Raw genomic sequence first — 22,165 nt, 5'->3', positions numbered from 1 at the left:
CAGATAAATATTTTTTCATACAATAGAAGTATTTTACTGTAGGCCTTGTGTGATCCTGCAGATAGATCAGGCTCTCAGTCTATCAATTTATCTGTAAATGAGTCAAAGAGAAGATGGAAACTCTAAGGCTACTTAAAAACATCTAAGTGGCTTTCTTGTTATATGCTACACAATTAATCAGAAGGCAGACTATATTAATTACTACAAGAACTATAGTTTACTTTTTTTTTTAGCTTCATGGAGGTATTTTGTCTGTTATAACTCAGTGCTTGTTCTGTGGTTTGGGGCTTTCCCTGCCTGCTTACAAATGTACTTGATTGACTCAGTAAAACTGTGGATGTGGCTAAATGTATTGCTTCCTCTTTCCTTGAATAACAGCTTCCAATGCTCTACTACAGTCACTATATTGCTGCGCTTGCTGACACACTGTGTTTGGAGCCAAGAAAGCATTTTCTTTATTTCTCAAAATATTTCAGACTGGAATTTTTCACTCTTATCCTCAAAGAAAATGCAACTCCTTCATTTAATTATAAGAAATCAAACATGACCAAAAAAAAAAAAAAAAAAAAAGAAATATTCCTTAAATTTCTGCACTTAAAACAACTTAAAAAAAAACTGCTTTCTCAGAACTACTAATTGTCCTTTCTGTCATCAGGATCATTTTTTTTATTCCCATGTGCTTGGGTGGAGCACATAAGAATATAGTTTCTGTAAACAAACAAGTTGCAAAATTGCTTTGTAAACCACTAAAGAGAGCTGCAAACACCATCATTCCCAACTCACCCAGCCTGAAAGACAGGACTGCTCTGTGTCTTTCATGGCAAATGTTTTTGGATTTGCCAAAGAGACTACTGACTACTTTTAGACAGTTTAGTAAAACTCTTGTTAAAATTAGAATTTTCCAATTATGATAGCACATCTAAGTTGAAAATGGGTTTTATACCATCTCAGCTTCCTGGGAAGGATACTTGAGCATTACCAGCATATTTTTCTCCACTGTCACTCAGACAAATTAAGTGCACAAGTCTTCTCATTTGGCTAGAGAGAAAATACTGGCTTTTATGAATGAATCCATTCAAGAAAAGATTGATTTGCATTTAAACTATTGGGTTTTCTCAGCAGTTCAACTTAATCACACATCTGTAAAGTTTACCATGCAGTAATAACTCCACATGTTCTACAACTGCAATAATATTTGGTTGCAGAAAATTTTTCAGTTTGGAGCCAGCATAAATATAAAAAATATTCAGTCTTCCTCTATAGGATGGATGGACTATTACATACACTGCAGCTATACTTTCTCCTCTGCACAGCGCAATTCATTATTACTTGAAAACTACCCCAAAATTCTTCTTGTTTCAAAGTTGCCGAGGGTAGTCATTTTCAGAATTTCAAGAGCAGATAAAACTATTATAGAAAGTGTGTTGTTTATTGTATGAGTGCTACTAAGCCATCACATATTCAATAGTGCTTTCATGTAGTCAGCTTCTAATCTTGCTTCACATAGAGATAGTCTAGACTTTTGCCAGAGAAAGACTTCCACTAACAACAGACATTTCTATTTGGCTTGCCCACATTAAAATTTGAATCATGCTTTCAACAGAAACCTATTACAAATGCTTATCTGCAATAGTTGTATTAACATAATACTAAACAGCAATTTCAGGACATCTAAAGATACACACACTGCTACAGTACTTTGAATCACATTAAGGAGTACCTTCCACTTTCCATCTCAGCTACTGTGAAGAATGGTACAACTGAGATCATATCAGTCTTGTGTAGGAACATAAATCAAAATCAGGATGGTGTTTCAGCCTGACCAATCTACAGGAATCACACATTAGATGGAATGTTTGTTAAATACTGATGGGAGTATTTCTGTTCTTGTTCATAACATCAATATGCAGATGACAATTTGGACAGTGTTGGATGAGACCAGAGGTTATTCAATTCACAGAGGATTCAGCCTTTTATGACAGGAAATTACAACGTGACGCATGCACAAGTACATACATGCAATTCCATAGGGTTTCATCCTGTTACCAGCCCTTTTATTGTATATGGATCTTCCTACACAGTCTACAGTCAATGGAGCTGAGAAGCTTTCAGTCTATCTCCTTCACTGCTGAATTTTTATTCTGTAGTTTCCTTGTTTTCCCCAACACCAATCTGAACTGAGATCATGTCTGAAAATTGGCTGGTCTGAGAACTGGCTCAGGTAAATGAAACTGCAAGGCAGAAGGAAGCACAGAGAAACTCATGGAAGTTTATTTATCACTGCCTCACTGGTCCAAAATCATATTAAAAATTACTGCCTAGAGCCTGCAATGACTCAAAGTATTCCCTGTATAAAAGTTCTGGCACTTGACCCAATTCTTTGAAAAAATAACATGACATCAATTAAATTCCAAGCTTACATTTCAGCTCACTAGCAATAGAATGCTTGTGGCTCTCAGAAACCTTTGTCTCTCTGAAACATAATAATCTAGCTTATTGACTGAGAAACAGCTACTTCCAATATTCCCACTCATAAGGTTAACGAGGTTTCTCATACATGTTTCCAGTTTAGTGATAAAATCCACACACACTGAAGTGTGGTAGCTCATTTCTCTTCAGGTAGTCAGATTCTCTTAGGAGACAGAGACACTCTCCAGTAGTTGTTTCAGTTACCACAAACTTTTCACTTTTCTAAACTGTGGAAATAAACTACAAGTCAGGCTGATTGGGCCAGGCTCACTGGGTGCTACCTAACTAACTTCTTCGTGATGAAGAGTACAGAATCACAGAATGGTTGAGGCTGGAATGGACCTCCAGAGGTCATCTGGTACACTCTCCCTGCTCAAGCAGGACCATGTCCATGTGGCTTTTGAACATCTCCAAAGATGGAGATGCTACAGTCTCCTGGAGCAACCTGTATCAGTGTTCAGCTGTCCATGCAGTACAGAAGTGCATCTTGATGTTCAGCAGAAACTTGCTGCGTTCCAGTCTGTGTCCATTGCCTCCTGTCCTGGAACTGGGCACAACTGAAAAGAGCCTGGCTCCATCCTCTTCGCACTTTCCCTTCAAGTATTTATAGACATTGATGAGACCCTGCTAAGCCTCCTCTTCTCCAGGCTGTAGGGTGCGCAGCTCTCAGTCTCTCCTCACTGAAGAGGAGCACCAGGCCCTTCATCATTTTCATGGCCTGCTGTTGAACACACTGCAGCATACCGAGGACTCCCTCACACTAGGGGACCAGCATTGCACACAGCAGTCCAGGTATGGCCTCATCTTCCTCAACCTGCTGGCAACATTCTTCTTAAGGCAGCCCAGGGCTACCAGCAGACTCTACCACAGTCCTTGGTCAGAAGGGTTGTTCCTAGTCTTTAAGAAAGCCATTTTAATTTTTTGCTGTCTTATTCAGTAGAGTTCATTGACATATCTCCTTTAGTCACTCTTAAAAACAAATCAACAAAATCAGGAAAGCCTGCCCTTTGTAATTTTGAGTGACTAGTTATGGGTGCCAACAATAAAGAAATTGCTATAAAGGTTACTGAGTGCTCCTTAATAATGTGATTTTGAAAAGTTGCCACTTCCTTGCAATTATTTTTTTTTCACTAAGAGTACGACTTTGGCAACATACAATAGCTCTTGAAACCTGACCGCACAACTTTTGTGCTGCATTAGAACAGGACTATCAGAAACTTATTAAGTTTTAGACTAATTTTCAGCCAGCTCTCAAATACTGCACTTACCTAATATCTGCTTTAAATTCTACTGGCTTGTCCTTCTGTTATCTGAGAAAAGCCAGGCTAACACTACTTCAAAGACCTTGGCCTCCACAATAACATACTTGAAATACTAGGACTCTGATCCTTCGCCTGATAAGAAATCTTGAATCCATGTTTAATTTTCTTAGGCTTGTGTTTATGTGCATATATATATACACACAGACAGAACCACATCTTTGTTATTTTAATTTTTCTTTCGTGCATTTTTAATTACAAAATTGGACTGCTATTTACTATCATCCAAAGCAAATTTGTTTCTGAATACTTAACAATCACAGAACACAGTTCCTCCGTCAATGTACAGTCATTTGCTTGCTTGGTCACTTACATGCTGCGTATAATCAAATCTTCCAGGTAATTTCACAGACGTTTTGATCTGCGCTGAAATTCACAGCGCTAGGAAAGAATACCATTGTCTGAGATGTACAGCGCAACCATCACCATTAGCAGAACCCACTTCTGACCTTTCCTCTGCCTGCTGAACTGTCATTTCCTTCTTTTTTTCTGACAGCTGTTACTTTTGGTATTCAGTATGTGACTCTCCCGAACATGAGGTCGCTCAGTTAATGACCAGAGAACGGCTGGATTGTCAGTGGCTCCTCAGGCATTCCAGCCCCCAAGGACAGGACGCGAGTCAGCATGCTAACTTTAGGAAAAGGGAGATCGTGACTCACTCTGCTTCTCGACAAACTCAATTGAAAACACTTTATCCCCCAGCTTCCCCTTAATTGCAGAGGAGCAACAGCCTCACGGGTGGGTCAATACACACTGGCTATCCTATTTCCGATGCAAGTATTTTGGACTTGTTTTTTTTCACTTATGCACAAAGTGAAACAGAATATCCCGAAGGGCAACAAGATCCTAGAGAAAGCTCTCCCTCGGATCACGTCTGGATAGCCACTCCTTTCAAGCACGCTTCCGCGAGGCTGCCGACAGCTCCGTGCAGCGAACCTACGTGCTCTGCGATACGCTCGGGGGCCTCCGCCGGCACGGGCCAACACAGGCACGGAGCGCAGCACTCGGAGCAGCCACTCAACTTCGGCTCCGAAGGCACGGAACTGACCAAGACAGCCGTGCTCATCTCCTCGCACTCCGCACCCCTTCACAGCCGGACCACGACACGCAACACTACGACCGGCGAACGCGCCCCAGCGCTCCGCCCCCTCGCCCCAACGGCGGCGGCGCGGCACGTGCCCCTCCCATCACGCCCCGCGCGCCTGAACGGCCGCATTGTATCTCCGAGGGAAGGGGCGGGCATCGCCCTCTCCCCGCCCGCCCTGCGAAGCGCGAGGACGGGACGCGGCCGGCGGAGCTCGGCGGGCGGTGCTAGGGCGGTGGCAGCCAATGGGGACGGCGCCTGGCGGGGCGGGGGGCGGAGCTCGGCGGGCGCGGCGTTGAGTTGCCGCAGCGCCAGCGCTGCTTGTAAACAGATCCCGCCCCGCGTGACGTGCGGCAGTACCTGCGCTGGGGCATCAGGCATTGTCCGCCGCGGCGGCGGTGGGTGGTGCGAGCTCGGTCGGGCGCCCGCCGGCGTTCCCTCTTTCTTCTCCTTCCGCGCCGGGACGCGGCGCATCGCCCCCAACGCGCAGCGCCAGTCGCTGTCTTCCCCTCTCTTTTCCCCCCGGCGCTAAGATGGCTGGCGGTGGGCGGTGAGCGGCGAGGGCTGCGGGCTGCCGGCCGGCCGGCGAGCGGGGGCGGCTGACAGGACAGAGCAGAGCGGGGGGAGGCGGCCGCGCAGCGCCATGTCCGCCTTCGCTCTAGAGGAGACGCTGGAGGCCGACTGGGTGGCCGTGAGGCCTCATGCCTTCCAGGAGCGGGAGAAGCACAAGTTTGTCTTCATCGTGGCCTGGAATGAGATCGAGGGCAAGTTCGCCATCACCTGCCACAACCGCACGGCGCAGCGCCAGCGCAGCGGCTCCCGCGAGGCCCGCGCCGCCCCCAAGGCCTCCAGCCCCGCGGCGCGCAGGGGCGTCGAGTCCGCCGTGCCGCCCCGCGCCGAACGGGCCGAGGCGCTGCCCGGCAGCCCGCTGCGCGCCTCCAGGGGCGGCCCGGCGCGCAGGGCGGCGCGGGGCGCGGAAGCGCCCACCGAGGAGATGGAAGTGCTGGAGCTAGGCAGGGAGGAGGCGGCCGAGGCGAACGCTCCCGACGCGGAGCCCGCAGGGGAGGAGTGCAGCTGGGCCGGGCTGTTTTCCTTCCAAGACCTGCGCGCCGTGCACCAGCAGCTGTGCTCGGTGAACTCGGAGCTGGAGCCCTACCTGCCCGCCTTCCCCGAGGAGCCCTCGGGCATGTGGACTGTGCTGTTCGGGGCGCCGGAGCTCTCGGAGCAGGAGATGGACGCGCTGTGCTACCGGCTGCAGGTCTACCTGGTGCACAGCCTGGACACCTGCGGCTGGAAGATCCTCTCGCAGGTGCTCTTCACCGAGACCGACGACCCCGAGGAGTACTATGAGAGCCTGAGCGAGCTGCGGCAGAAGGGCTACGAGGAGGTGCTGCAGCGGGCCCGCCGGCGGATCCAGGAGGTGAGGCTCCAACACGGTCTGCACCTCGGTGCTACCTTTCCCTTCCTCTGTGATACTTCCACTAGTAGTTCTGTGCGCTTGGGCCAGTCTGCCTCGGCAGAATTGACCCAGCCAGAAATGAGTAGGAGCAGGAGGCTTCACCTTTCCAGGGTCTCCACGGCCAGTATTTAAAAGATGCAGATTTCAGTCTCAGCTCGGTGTGATTCGTTGCTCTACTCTCGGCAATCAAATGCAGACATTTGAGAGCAGAGATTTTGGGGGTTTGGCAAGGCCTTGCTGCTAGACTTCTGCTGTTGCGTTGCTTTGCGCTAAGATGGGTTTGGAGCCTGTTTAATAGGAGCAGCAACATGTGGTGTTTATTTTGATAATACGGTTTAGTCACTGGAGGCCAAAAAACTTGGCCTTGGATGCTGAATCTGGTATTTCAAGTGAGATGATGTCTTGTAGAACTGGCATAGCTACAGCGATTGCGCAGCCTTGGTAGGTTCTCAGAGTTGGGTTTTCAGCAAGAGCAGTCTGGTCATAGCAAGAGCTGTGCACATTGCCAGTGTCTGATGGGCCTCAGGTGCTGCTGGATGTGCTGTCTTGCTTCCTCGTACCTTATTCTGCTCAGATAGAAAAAATTAAAGAGGTTGCTTCTGATAGTTTCCAGATTCAGCATGTTTTCTTAACGTCTTGCTATACTTGAGGGTCTGTGAGAACTTAGATTTCCCTTGTTGAAGAGGAGATTTTTGTTTTTGTATTTCTGTCGTCTTATGTAGAATGCACCAGGTCTACATGTGACAATGTGCGTGTATCAGGCTGTGGCATTTTTGGTTTTTGTAAACACCGTCAAAGTTCTGCTGTATGGCTGTAACTCAAATTCAGCAGCCCACATATATCCTACAGTGTTGTGCTTTCAGAAATGTGTGGTGGTGAATCTTAGTTTTTTTTAATCCTTAATGACGTATGAGCATACATGCTTGCTATCTGTGTAGATGGCATAGTGTTGAGTCTGGTTAGGATTCTATGATTTCTGCAGTGATTAAAGTTACAGAGTATTAGAAGAATGTTGTCTTTTCAGTGATGAAATCATGACAAGGGCATTTCAGTGTAGCATTGTCAGATACAAGCCTATTTCCAAACTGTTAAGTTGGAATATATCTTTATGAATGTTTTTTTTAATTATTATTTTTTCCCACTGCTATTTAAAAGGCTGAATTAATCATTGTTAATTGTTGCATGCTACTAGTCATCAGTCTAACAATGTTCTGCAGAAGTTTTAATGCAGAGCATGTGGAACTGTATAATGTACTGCTTTTGGCTGCGTAAATGATTGGTAACATGTGCCTAGATTCAGTTGGCCTTCTGCTGAGCAGCTTTTGGGAGTAGCTGATCAGTATGAGAAATGTTCCTGTTAAATGAAGAATTTGGGTACTGGCTATCTAACTCAAAGTTCATGGTGTTTTTTGAGAAACACCCTTTCAAATTTACTTTGCAAGAACTATTTGCTTCTTAAGGAGTCTCAACTTTGATCTTATTAGCACCAGTGCTGCAGTCAAAAGATAGATCAGTTATCAGTCACTAAAAGTTTTATCCATAAACATACAGTTCTCTGCTTAATGTTCATAATCTGGTGCAGACACAATGGCAGGTCATGTTTGTGTACTTGACTATAGTACAGTCTTCCTTTCTCATGGTAACAGATCTACTAGTGTGCCTTGTGTCAGTAAGCGGTACTTCTGTCACTGTCCACTGTGTAAATCAATCCTTCTTTAATTAAAGGTAGTTCATGTTTAAGAAAAGAAACCAATAGAATGACCTGCATTTTCCCTTTTGGCTCTCAAGTTTCTCTTTTCCTTGCTTGTTAGTGGTTTACTTGGTCCACAGTGTTTTTTCTTTGAAGCAAATGCTGATGTTGCCTACCATCGAATTCTAAACAAATGAAGCAATAGGTGGTGGATGTTCATATTTCTGAAGTAAAGGTTTCTCATAATTTTAGGTAGAACCTGCTGATTCAGTGTTTCATCTCATAGTTTGATTTACTTTTCTAGCTATACCTGATATCTGCCTATTGAGAATGTTGGATTAGTTGAAGGAACAATTTTAAGCATTTTACTTTCAGATTTTACTTCTTAAAAGAATTTTTAAGGAGGTGGGGAAGGGAGTGAAGGCTATCAGGCAACTAAATACTAAGAAGCATATACAGGACTTTCATTTACATAATGTTTCAAGGAATACAAGTTTAGAACACCAAGAATTTGGTTTAACATTGTAAGATATGCTTCTGAAGCTTATCATTACTTCTTGTATCTCCTTTTCCAGGGCAATTTTCTATGTGCAGTTACACTCTTCAGAAATGCTTGCAGTTTCTTATGGTTATGGTTTTTGGTGTGAAAGGACAAAGCGAACGGCAGAACCTCTTCTGTTCATTGCTTCTGCTTACCCTATGTGGCCATCTGTTGCTCCAGTTTATTCTCAAAGTAAATAATGGTTGTTGCTTTTTGTAATAGGCATTTTTATCTCTGTCACAATTATAAGCCTTTGGTAGGCCAGAAGAATGTTACAAGTAGAAACAGACACAAGATGAGAGGAAAAATAGTTGCAGAGTAGTTATATGACATGGAATTATTTTCTTCTGCATAACTGAGTGTTTTGAAATAGCGCATCTTTTATTTTTCCTAACAAAACTATTAATTCTCCAATAACTTAAGTGCAACTATGTCAAAATAAATTCTCAAGTCTAAGGGAGTAAAAGTTACTCTGCCTCACTTTTTTTTTTTTTTTTGGACAACTATTAGACTCTTATTTGCAGCCTGGTTTATTAAGATTTATGCCTGTTTAAAAATTCCTCGGGTGCTCAGCTACAGAGCTAAACTCCCAAGTAGAAACATGATGTAGAACCAGTTAATGACCAGATAAAAAGATGTTACTATTTCAAAACAGTGGATACCACCAAATCATTCTTTAGCATTACAGCTTCTTAGAAATACGGCCAAGACCTTAACATTTTGTATCTAGAAGGCAGGAAATGTTATTTTCTCTACTCGTTACTGACAGTTTCTGGCTGTTACAACGTGGGAGGACCTTTTCAGACTAAGTGTGCATGCTTTTAAGTCTTTGGAAACATAGTAATATCAAAGATGGTTACTACATATTTGTCATAGCTGTGTTGGCAAAAGGTTGAATGTCGTCACAATTTTACTGAACAAGAAGTGCTGTTAGTATAAACTATGATTAACACGGCTTGCTGGCATAGTCATGCTAACAAACATTCTGTTGTATGCTTATCCTTTTCTTGCTCTTGGTTAGCAAGTTGTAAGGAAGCCTCTCTTTACAATTCATGCCTACTTTTGGCATGTTTGAGTTAATGGTACCTGTAAATCTCTTTTCCTTAGAACACAAAAGCTGCAGCAATCTGAAATTTGGCAGGTGACACTGAATGTCAGTTATAAAACCAGTCGTAGACTTGCTTTCATTTTGCTGTTTCTCTGCATAACTTGTGGGTTCTTATTACTGTAGGCAGACTGAAAGACCATTCTGCACATCTGTTCTCTGGGTTCTTTTGAGTTGGTCCAATATGAAAGCTCAGAAGTGTGTCAGTAAATGGTTTAGTTCAGAAGAAGTTCTGAGAGCATCTTGTTTTCAGTGTCTAACTTCTGACTGCCTTGGGGGTGGCAGCATCCTCCTTGTTCAGTGGAATGTTAAGCACCAAACTAACTGCGTGAACTTCAGTTTTGTTGGTTGACTTAATTTTCTTGCAACTAGAAAAGTTTGCAAAAAATAAGATCAGAACTCTTATGTATTTTGTTATGGTAACAACTTTTTAAAAAGAATTTTTTGTTGTTGTTGTTCACTGTTGGTGTGGTGGTTTTTGTTTCTTCATTTGTTTGTCTCTTTTACAGAAAGCTTTTCTGTTACTTTCTTCCTAGTTGGTAGGAGTGCTTGTAGGGAGGCACTCTCACAAAAATCAGTTTTCCACAGGTAAAGGGACCTGTTTGTATTCAATGATCTGCTAAGCACAGTGTGATTTAGAAAGATTTCTACATGGAGGTGTTAAATTATCCAAAATTAAGTAATCCATAGCGGTATGGAGAAGTACTTAGTGCACTAGCACAAAAAATAAACACTGGCAGTGGTGTTTCTATCAAGTGTAACATCTCTATGAAAGAGATGCGGAAAACTGAATCTTGGATGTTAGCTACAGTAGCTCGATTCTGGAGTTGCATAAGATGTCTTGTGGGACAAAAGGACATAGCCTAAAGTAAATTGGCATGCATGGGGGATTAAAATGAGATATACTGTAGTTTTTTTGGGGTTTTTAATCTCTATTGAAATGTATAGAGCGGGGTCAGACTATTGCTGAGCATTCTGGAAGTGCAGCCTATTTTTGTTTGAGTTCTGTTCTTGTGTACTCAGTATTACGGAGGTAACACTTTTTTTCCCCGTAAAACTGTTTTGATTCATTTTAAATACTTTGTAAATAAGCCATTTAAGTAATATACTGTAAGTTACTACTAGACAAAATGCAGTGTGTCAGCAGTTGTAGAGCGTGTTCCGTACAGCAGGTAAATCAGTCCCACATTCTTAAGAACAGAGAATTGCACTCTGGCTCTTAGCAGCTTCTGTTGCTGTCCAACCAAAGAGTATTTTTTTTTCCTTCGGTGTGTTCTTGAAGGCCACCATCCACCTATTTACCTAATCAGCAGTTGGAGTCATTAGCAGTCACATTTGGTTGTTACAGACTAGTCTTGAGGTAATAAACATTTCAAATGTTTGGCATTTTAGTGGCTGAAAGTTCACAACTGACTCATTATGTAAGTACACCCACTACTTACGGTAGTGAGTATATATTTTCACAAAAGCAGAATTAAATGTGCAGTGGTTCCTCTCTGCATTTTCTGCAAATGATGAAAGTGTAAGCCAGGTAGATATTTCACTTCGAAGTTTCTAAACTTTCGAATTTCAGTGAATTTCTGAAATGTAACATTTATTTACATGCACAAAACACAAGTTAAGTGCTTTTTGTAAGGAATTGATATACTGAAAGACATGGAAGTAAAGTTGAGAGGACTGTATCCTTTAAAAGATGCTTGGTTCCCTATAGCAGCGAAGATGAATAAATATCTCAGCAGTTTAACCATATGGCGGACACTGTTACGGAAAATCCTAGCTGTTGTTATGTACCATTTAAAACATGTGCTTTAAAATGTCTTCTAGGAAATCAGCATTTAGAATACATTAGACCATCTTACTACTATGTTTTCACTTCAGTCTATGAATTAAAACCTTCTGAGTTCTAAGCAAAATAACTTTATCTTTTATTTGGGAATCTTTTATTTTTCCTCCTTCCATTTGATATCTTCCCAATTAAGTGATTGTTTTTCTTCTGTTCTTCCCTTTTACTTCTCTTTTGTAGTTAGCAGCAAATTGCTTGTGATTGCCTATGACTTGTGGTTGCAGGCTAATTAGGGTTTTGGATACAGCCTTTGTTTTTGCCAGTCTTTTTGTACTGTTCTTTTTCAGCCTCAGTCAGATCCTTGTGTTGTATCTGAAGTTGTAGCTCTTTTTCAATTTTGTTTTCCTTCCTGTTATTCTAAATGGCATACGTATGTAAATGAACTTGTATGTTGGCTTTTTTGTATCTTGTTAGTTTGACAAGAGCTAGCTGAAGGTGTATAGTACTACTGTATCTGAAAACACTGAAATCTTTAAAATTTCTTTTTAAAATAATTACACTTCATAATTACATGCTTTTTTTTATTTTTTATTTTTTTACATGCTATGTGCACAAAGAAAAGGACATCTGCTTGTAAAGTTAAGTTTTCCTTGATGGAATTTAAGTACTACATGGAAAAAATAATAATAATTTCTGTAGAACCTACCAGTTCTATTCAGGATGACGCTTAGTAAGCTTAGAGCCTTCTAAACCTAATGTTCAGTAACTGAACACTGCAGCTTGCTAGTCTGTCTCATGTTTTTCTTCCCTACTCAAATACCTGGGGGAAAAGGAAAATGAAATAAAATGCAATGCATGCTCTGTTTAGCAGTGAGAATTGCAGTTGAGGAATCACTTTAATATTGTAGTTGGGGAAGTATTCTGGTGAGAAGTTTATTTGATATTACATTCAAAACTTGAATTGTTTGTTTCTCTAGATGTGGAGAGAGTTCTTCTGTTTTAATTTTTTTTGAAGTTGTTCTGGCTGTTAGAGCATTTTCATATGTGAAAATACTTTGAAGAAGTTTGCACAATGTATGCAATAAAAACACTTTCAGATATGGAATTGGGTTTTTTTCTTTCCCTTTATATTTACATTTCTTTGTCTTGCATATTTTTCTCCATTTTGCCAGCATTGCTTTCCTTGTCTTTCAGTTTAATGTTTTACAGGACAGTGCCTTCTAAAGGTGCTGCTTTCGATATCCAGTAAGTTTTTTCTCTTCTTGGTTTCTATGATAGTTATATAGTAAGCTTAGAAGTATAAAGCAGATTCTTCTTAATAATTGTGTCATCTTTAATTTCTTTCTGTAAGATACTGCCAGTAGGTGATCAGTGGTGTTTACTGGAAAAAAAAAAAGCACAAGTTTTTAATTTACAGTGCAATAGATAGCTTGTAAGTAATATGTTTTAAAAATTGATGTGTTAAAAAGATGTATTAAAAATTGAGCATTGTGCTCTATTGCTGTTCAGCATGACAGTACTCCAGGGAAGAGGCATATAAGGCTAATGGCACATGTACATTTAACCATATTGTATATACTCATCTTGATGTTTTTGAGGAAAGAAGCCTAAGCTGGTATACTTTAGAATAATTTATTTGAATTATGCATTTTGCATAGTACTAATGCCTCTGCAGCCATTCAGAATAAGAATCTTGGATAGTTCACCAAAAATCCAAATCCCCGCTTTAAGAACAATACTAGTTAATAGTAAATACGTAAGAATGTTTTAGGAACAATAAGGAAAAAAAATTGTTGTGCCATTACAAGAAGTAGTAGTTCAGTCTCATTAGAAATCTGTTAATGGTATCTGCAAATGTATGAGTAATTATCTAAGAACAATTGTTAAAGCCCATGCATAACTTGACACGGGATTATACAAATATAGGAAATAATCTAAATTTGTTGGGTTGGAGATTGGATGATCTCATGGTATCTTCCAGTCATGGACTGTATAAATTAATAAGGGAAATGTATTTCTGCTTTAATTAGTTTGCTGTTGAAACTTGCCTAATTTCCATTTTCTGAAGAATTCGGGCCTGAAATATGAACCAAGCCATTGTTAGTTTGTCCGAAGACTCTGAAGGATTTTAACACATAGAGCTATATTTCAACTTGCAGCATATCCATTAATGTCTCCTTGTTTTCTGACCTCTACTTTTCATCCATGTTCTTGATTCCTGATAATTCCGGATTGGAGACTCTTTTCTCCAGTTTGGATTTTACTGTTTAACTCTTATAGCTGTAGCTAGAAAGGTGTTTCAGTGTGAAGTCAGCTCCTTGGTACAATGATTTTTGAAAATTGTCATGTGGCAGTACTGAGATTAGATGTAAAGAAACTCCTGCTGATTATCTGCTTCTGAGTCAACTGACTCGTCGCAGAAGTTTATTTTAAGTTAAGAAACCTTTTTACTCATAAGCCCCTATCTCTGCATTTCCTTTCAGTTTATTCTTTTCTGCTTGTAGTATTCATATAATAAAAATTATCAAATGGATATGGATTTTTTCCTTTGTATAGGACAGACACAATTGCACACTCAGAAATTTGAGTTTTTCTATTTATTTTTTTTTTTGGTCAAATAGTTGTTCAAGAAGAGATGTTGCAGTACACTTCCCTTCTACTCTTCTTTTTTTCTCTCAATTCTGAAAATGGTTATTTGCTTTGTACTACTATTATAGTACTTACCCAAAATGCATTTGTAAACAGCTATTTACATGGCCTTCTTTTGGAAAAAAGGGCAGTGATATTGGCGTAGAGAACCTGGATTATTTTTCCTTTGAAAAGTGTTCAAGTAATTAATTCAGATTTGTTTGCCATGACTTGCAGGCAATGTATGCAGGTTGTCTAAAATGAATAGCGCTCTGCTTTTTGTACGGCAGCTTTGCATACTGGCTTTTCTTTCAGATACTGTAGGGAGAGGATTGTGTAAAGTATTTTTCAATAATGTAGAATCCTAGATTATGATGTTAAAAGGTGCCTCTGCAGATTTCCTAGTCAAACCCCATTTCTGATACTAATTTAGATTAGTGAGTCTTGTTTTTAACAGCTTGACAAGAACTGCATATGCTATATTAATTTCAAAGAAATTCCCAAGAAGAAAAAAAAGTGCAACAGTTCTGACGTGAAGCTTTTGAGGGAGAAGATCTGTAGTTGTAGAAGTTTTTCAAAGGTTGTAGTATCTTCAAATGGGTTTGTGGCTTCAGAGCCCAAGTTGGTGCAGTTCGCTGCTCTAAGAAAGTTATTCAGACTTGGAAGTAGTGTGATGTTTGCTTGCAGTCATCAGTTCTCAGAATTTCTGATTGAGCCCTTGTTACTCTAGAGTAATATAATTCAGGAAAATAAACAGATTCTGGTGGAGTTAAATAAATAAATAAAAATTCCAAACTGCTTCAGATACTAGACTGGTCCTAGAAGTGTTTAATAGGTAAATTGTATGTAACATTTCAACTGTGTTTTATCATGCTGTTGTATCACATGTTGTGGAGGAAGATGTGACTGTGAGCAAGTCAGCAAAGAGTTTATCAGGCTCTTTGATAGACCCTATTACTGTGAAACCTTGGGAGTCTGGAGTGTAAGACAGAAAGCAAATGGTATCTGTTTGCGTCTAAGGGTAAACAGGATTTTTTTTTTATTAGATTTTAAAAAGCCACTCATTACCTTAATATCAAGCATTTGAGCGTATCTGCTACCAGGCCAATGCATTGTACTGATGAGTATTAATTCTGCACTGGAAGTCTGAGTCCCAGGAGTTAACTTCAGTGTGATGTTGATAACGTTGTTTTCATTTTTTTTGTTGCCATCAAATTCTCACATTTGTTTACATGGAAGACTATTTGCTGCTCAGCAGAGTGGTTTCGGCTCAGTGTGTCTATCCTGACATTGCAAGCTGTACCAAAGAAAGGGGCTTTAGAGTAGTGTAGTAATAACTTGCATTTAAGAAGTACATTAGATGATTAAATGCTAGTTCTAGGCGTTGTCAGTATTGACACTGTTTAATATCTTTTTCTGCCAACTAGCATTGCACGGAAGAATAGAGTTCATGGACCAAAAGTTGATGTATATAATGGCACAGCATGAACCCTTTGCGTCACATATGTTCTGAGCCTTTTTTTGGGGGGGGAAGGGAGGGAAGGGGATGGGATTGGGCCACTGCAGAAGAAGTTCCTTAGAACTCATAAGTACATGACAGCTCTTTGCCAAGCCTTCAGGGTGAGGTGTTGTGTAGAAGTTTTTGTTCGAAGTTGTAATGTTCCAACTGATTGGTGATTCATTAGTGACTTGATGTTTTAGTTATTTTAACCAGTTCCAAAGTGAAGGAGTTCCAGAGTACCATATTAACTTTGAAGTAAGGTATTTACCTTGGATCTATTTTATTCAAATTACATTGCAGTGTAAGTACCTATTTGTTTGTTCCTAACAGCAGAAAAATGCTTAGCAGTCCTATATAATTAGCTTTTGTTTGCGTGATTTATGGAGTTTATTTATAGCTGTATTGTTTCAAAGTAATATATTGAATTCAAATACCTGGCTTTTATGGGTACTCACTTGATACAACAGCATAATCCAGGAGTGGCACAGCCACATCGTACGATATGGTAAGGTGATTCGACAAGTACCGCCTTCAATGTCTTAAAATTAAAGCAACTTTACTATGCTGTTATGCATGTAATTTGTCTTCTTCACAGAGAAGGAGATACATAGTTTTTACTTGTTGACATGCACCTCTTCAGCTTTTAGGAAGAGATTTTGTGTGCCATACATTGTTGTCAGAGTTGGCAGCTGTAAATGAGCCTTGTGATGTTCCAAGTTATATGTGGAATGTACTGCTAAGATTTCTATTTAGAGTGTTGAGTGGAAGGAGAGAAAGTGCATTGTTCAGTAACATTGCATGCATGAAAATAATGTTTGGCTCAGTTGGCTGCATTAAAATTCCTCTTTGTTTTCCTTCAATAATTCAGTTCTTTTCTGCTGACTTGAATTACAGGTAGAGCAAAATGCACCTCACAGCAATGGTAAGTGGTGTAAATGAACTTAGTGATTTTACTGTCCCAGGAGCTGTTAACCTGAGTGCAAATGAAATGAGACTATGATGGTCAGTCTGCAGTCTGCTGTCTTAGGCTTACAATGTATTCTCAGGTGCTGTGCTAAAAGGCAGTTTAAATGGGGTTTAAAATGAAGTGCCTTATTTGATGTGAGCAGCTCTCCATAGCCCTGGAAGTTAGTATGGAACATCTTACGGAAGTACTGCATTTTATATCCTAGTTTTTAAACGAAGCATGTTTTAATTCCCAATTAAAACATTCCCTTTTTTTCTACTATTGTTTTTTGCTTTGTGTGTATTCAGTGTTTGTTTGATAGAGTAGCTGCAAATCTTGATAAACTTGTTTGTTTGTGTTTTATGTGTGTATGTTTTGATTACTTTAGATTAGTCCTTCTGCAGACAGCCACTCAGAGAATCCTCCTTCCTTAAAAATCCAGACAATAACCTTTGCTATGCATTGGTGTGGACTCGAATCCTCTAACTTCTAAAGATTGATTGGGGGAGGGGGGGGGGGGAAACACCTGGATTTTTTGTCCATCAGTAGATGGAGGATTGCTTTATGCAGCAGTTATAACTTGTGGTTTCCAAATCAGTTCAGTACATAACTCACTAGTTTGTATCTTCTTTCAGTCTTAAGAGCTTAGGCAGAGGAGGTGAAATGCTGATTCTTACATCTCTAGTTCTGAGCACTATTACGTGATTTATTTGTGCTATTCCAACTCTGTGTCCAACTTTTGTATTTTCTTAGGTGATTTATATCTCAACAGTAGAATATATTTTGGATCTGTATTGGAGAATCAAGCTTTGGTCAGTTTCTGATGTGTTTGTCTGCTATAGTTATGCAACTTGACATTCTGTATTACAAAGCCGAGGATGTTGATGGCAATGTGCTCATGCAAGCATCTGAATGTCATAGAATCGTTGAATCATAGAATATCTTGGGTTGGAAGGGAAAACAAGAATCATCAAGTTCCTACCTCTGCCATAGGCAGGGTCACCAACCTCCAGGATGTCCTAGAAATGACTGATCTTTAAGCCTAACCACTAAAGGAGCACACCTGTAAGAGAGAAGAGTTGTTTACCTGTAGAACAAACTTTGTGTAGCTGAGGCTCCTGCTTTTCACCAAGATGCGTGTGTGGGTTATGAGCATTAACAAGAATGCTTTTTGTTTAAAGACAGCTTGAAAATAAAGAACAGAAACAATTTAAAACATGTTCTAATGTAAGAGGTTGAAGTTTAAAATTAGTTGCTAAAACTTTGTATCCAAATTCTATGTGCTCTGGGAGGTTTATTTATTTATTTTTTTATTGTTTGGAGACTACTGCAAGTTTATAGCAGGAGTATTCATTCTTTTTTGCATAACACCAATGTTCAGGGGAAAGGAAGGAGAATCTAAAAGTACTTTTTTTTTTTTTCAGTATTGTAATTCATATGCCTGTAAAAAAAACTGTACATGTTTATCTGTGATTTCAAATATTCAAATTATACACTAAGAATGTGTACAACTATTCCTGGAATTGGCAAGTAATATGAACAGACTTTGAGAACTGAAATTAATAGAAGAATAACTAAAATTACCTGAAGGAAGGCTGTAGTGAGCTGCGTGTCAGCCTCTTGTCTTGTGTAACTAGTGAGAGAACTAGAGGGAATGGCTTCAAGCTATGCCAGGGGAGATTGAGGCTGGACGTTAAGAAATGCTACTCTGAAAGAGTGGTCAGGCACTGGAAGGGGCTGCCCAGTGAGATGGTGGTCACTGACCCTGGGGGTGTTCAAGGACTGTTTGGATTTTTGTGTTGAGGGACATGGTTTAGTGAGAAGTATTGGTGGTTGATGGACATTTGCACTGGATGATCTTGTAAGACTTTTTTGCTGATTATATGATTCTAGGATACTCTATTCTGTAATTACTATTATTTCAAAATAATGTGCATGCTTAGGAAGGGATTGAAATATTTATTTTTCATTTTAGCCGCAGCTGGATTTGTGGCATGTTCAGAGAGTTTTGATAAATTATCCAAAATATAAATAGTGGAAGTTTTGAAAATAATAGCAAAGGTAATGTAAGAAAAGGCCTTTCACTGATGGCTTTGGAGTAGCCTAGCTGAAGGTGACACACAATTGCACTGCCATCTGTATAGATTTTAAAGATTTATGGACAAAATCTTTTTTAATATTGAAGACAGAAATAGTCTTTGGTATATAGGGGAAGTGTATGTGCAGTTAAATCAGGGAAAAAAAAATTTCCTGCTGACTAGAGTTTATCTGCATAATAGCTGCCTGAAATACATGAATTCATTTAGTTGTGAACAATATAACATCTGTGAAACATCATTCTTAAAATAAATACAGTATTGAATGGTTATTGCGCTAGTCAGGCCTGTACAGGATATTACTCTGCACTCCTCCACCCACTTCATTAAATAATATCTTTTTTAAAAAAAAAGTGGAAGTAAAAATATTCATGTTGAAGTGGTTAAAGTAAATGAATGGTAACACTGAATGTCAGTGTTAAGAATTAACCATTGGTGGGACATAAATATGCCACAGGAATTGTTCATTTATTTTATACCAACAGTTTGGAAAAAATACAATTTTAACGTGCTGGGGTTGGCTTAGGCATTTGGCCAGCTTCATCAATGTCTCTGCCTTACTAAAATGTAATAGCTGAGTTTTTGTATTTCAGTAATAGAAATTGGATCCTTTAGATACTTCCTGTGTGAAAATTGGAACATGCACAGTTAAGCTACCTTTGAGACTGTGGGGGGCCAGTCTTTTCTTATGACATTATTAATTCAGTGGATTCTCTGCTAGACGTAGCATTAAAGTTATCTGATAGTCTAAATACTGTCTGGATGGCAGCCAGCTAAAAAAAAAACAAAAACAAAACAAAACCAAACCAAAACAAAACCCAAAACCAACAAAATTTCATCTGACGTGGTTCCTGGACAGGAAAAGCTCTCTCGGACTGCAGTGTAGAGCAGAATGGGAGGGCACAGCTATCAACATCTGTCTGCTCTCTCCTTTAGGACTGATAGCAATAAACCACCCTCTGTGCCTCATTTTCTTACTGGCCGTGTCTACTAAGAGAATCAAAGCTGTGATGCCTCACTGCATTGGTGAAGAGTGTGGTAATCACATCAGTTTCAAAAAAGGGGAGAGGGTAGTTTGATGCTTCTCTAAACCCATAGATTGTGCATAGCATAACTATCGCTTCAAATGTAGGTCGTAATTTGTGTGTTGTTTGTTTTTCTTTTCCAAAACTGGATCATTTATATTTCTTCAGTCTCTTCTTTCCCTCATGTAGCTTTTAACACAAGTGAAATTTGAGCCAACGGTTTTATGATATTGATCTGAAGAAAGAAAATGTATACATCCTTTTGAGCTGATTCGCAGCCTTTCTAAGAGATTTAGATGTTTTTTCCTCTAAATGCAGACTGAATGAGCCTTTATACAAATCTATAATGGGCAGGTGTGTGTAGCCTGTATTAAGAGGCAGCTAACTTTCCTACCTGTTTTGAAGAATATCCATATTTGATAGCCCTCTGGTCTAAATCAAAGAAGGTGGTACTTGACTGATTGTTTCTGAATCAGCTTTCCAGTGTTGTCTTTTTACTGAAACTCTAATTGCGTGGAAATTGCATCACGATTTTCATTCAAAAAAAAAAAAGTCTTTGTTAGGCATAGGACATGCAGCATGTCTGGTTTGTTGCTGTAGGAACGAAGAAAGGCCTTGTGTTAATAATTTAAGACAATAATATGTGTTGTGTGAATAACATGCCCTTGCTTGTGTTTGTTTTTAAGAGTTTACTCCTTAAGGATTTGGTATTTTGAATAAATTGGGAAGCATTTCTAGGCATAGAATGAGGGGAAACCCAGCAGCAGACCAAATGAAATTGGATGTGGACATGGCCCTGAAATTATGCCTGTTTACTTATTTTATCTATGTACATGAGTGTCAGGATACTTCATTACGTTATCAGTCCGTTTCTGCTTATGAAATTTTCTCTGAATAACTAGCACTGTAAGTAGATGCATGCTGCCAGTGTCCTGAAATACCTTTGCTCTGTATGGATGGGCATACATTTGAAATTAATCTTCAGTTTCTGGTGCCTTTTTAGTCTTAGTTCTGCAAAACTGTGACTGCCTGCCACAATACCAAAACTATCACAAAGGCCTTAAGCGTCATCTGCAAATAATTAGAAAAACAAAACAAAAAAGAAAAAAATCAACTCTGTATTTGTATTGCTCTTATTCTTAGATTAGATTATTTAAAATACTCCTTTAAAGGATGATACTGATACGTTTTTTCTAATTTTTGTTACTTTTCTTTTTGTTACTTCATTGCCCTGTGTAGTTTGTATATCTGTGGAATAGTAGGATTTCATCCTAAAATGAAATTGTGTACTCAATAAGCAGTTAATACAGCCTAAGCCACTACCAGAAAACTAACATTATAGTGTATTATAGATATATTGTAACAGTTGGCTTGAGAGAAAAGAAGGTTTGTTTTTTCGGTATGTTGATGAAGAAATAACTGCAGCTTTGGGATTACAGGAAGGGTTTGATATGCCTCGTACAAGTAGGGGAAGGCTTGAGTATGGCAACTGTATTTTGAAGCACCGGCAGCAAGCAAGAAAAGCTAGGAAAGTGGTGGCTTCATATGAAGGCTAAAACTGCTGGAATAATGCGTAATCTGTAGAAATTTAGGAGTCAAACCCAGTGTGCCTGGACTGATGGCTGTCCGTTCAGTTGGAGGTTCAGTTGTGTGTGTGTGTAGCCCAGAACATGCATAGAACACTAGTTTTATAGACTGCAAACCACAGAACACTATCCAGTACCCTCACTGAGAACTTGAACACCACAGGATATTACATGCTGCTGGCAGTCAGCAGAAGGGCATAGTGAATGAGCCTCGACTAGGAACAATTTCTGAGGTGGAACAGTTTAGGTGAAACAACAAATTGTCATATTGCTGATGAGAAACATCATTGCTATTCTACAGTCTCATCCAGACTTCTCAACTCCAACAAGCCTTGCTGAGGGAAAATATTTTATGTCTTGTCATCTGTCAATCATCTCAATGATCAGCAAGTAAATAAAGCTATTACAAGCCTCTCTGATTCCTGTTTCTTAATCTTGTCCAATATTTAGAGATTCAGAGAAACTGGTGCAGTGTGGTGGGGATCATCAGATGCAAAATTTGTATTAGAGTTTTTTTTCTTTTGAGTAACAAACACAGCAGAATAATATGAATATAATGGAACAGTGTAGACTATTGTGGTAAAAAGATGTCTTTTGACAGTTCTGGGATACAAATAAATCAGATGCCAGAGAATTATTGATCAAAGATTGTTTCTCATCTGCAGTTCCCTCTATTTTGTTTTCTAGTATTCATGCTTGATGCAGTCGTGTATAAAGCAAATTGTATAAAGTAAATGGAGAATCCAGCTTAAGCAACAGAGAAGAAAGAAAATGGTTATTCTGTAGTTTCCAAATCTGTGTTTAGTTAAACATTTGACTGTGAGTATATGCTTTTGAGGTGGTGAAAGGAGGGACAAGAGACTCACTTTCAGGGTCTGACAGTAAGAGAAGAATTTATTTCAGATAATCTTGACTTGGTAAACACATCAATTA

The 22,165-nt window shown here is 39.7% G+C and overlaps 2 protein-coding genes across 2 annotated transcripts in view; one reads left to right on the top strand and one right to left on the bottom strand.

Moving 5' to 3' along the window:
• Nucleotides 1-1,410: 1,410 nt before the first annotated feature.
• On the bottom strand, nucleotides 1,411-5,346 carry LOC146542166 (uncharacterized). The gene is given in 4 exon segments (XM_085213543.1): nucleotides 1,411-2,616; nucleotides 3,805-3,984; nucleotides 4,980-5,226; nucleotides 5,229-5,346. Coding segments are annotated over 4 exon segments (738 nt in total). The 3' UTR covers nucleotides 1,411-2,423.
• Nucleotides 5,347-5,515: 169 nt separating this feature from the next.
• The window catches only part of JMY (junction mediating and regulatory protein, p53 cofactor), a 63,771-nt gene continuing 47,121 nt past the window's right edge, over nucleotides 5,516-22,165 (top strand). Inside the window, exon 1 of the mRNA XM_085213671.1 lies at nucleotides 5,516-6,292. Within this exon, the coding sequence (XP_085069797.1) occupies nucleotides 5,516-6,292 (777 nt within the window). The remainder of the gene's footprint in view (nucleotides 6,293-22,165) is intronic.

This window comes from Meleagris gallopavo, chromosome Z (genome assembly GCF_905368555.1).
Source record: "Meleagris gallopavo chromosome Z, MGAL_WU_HG_1.1, whole genome shotgun sequence".
NCBI classification, from domain to species: Eukaryota; Metazoa; Chordata; class Aves; order Galliformes; family Phasianidae; genus Meleagris; species Meleagris gallopavo.
The sequence above is the reverse complement of the archived record's forward strand: the minus strand, read 5'-3'. Positions and strand labels throughout refer to the sequence as shown.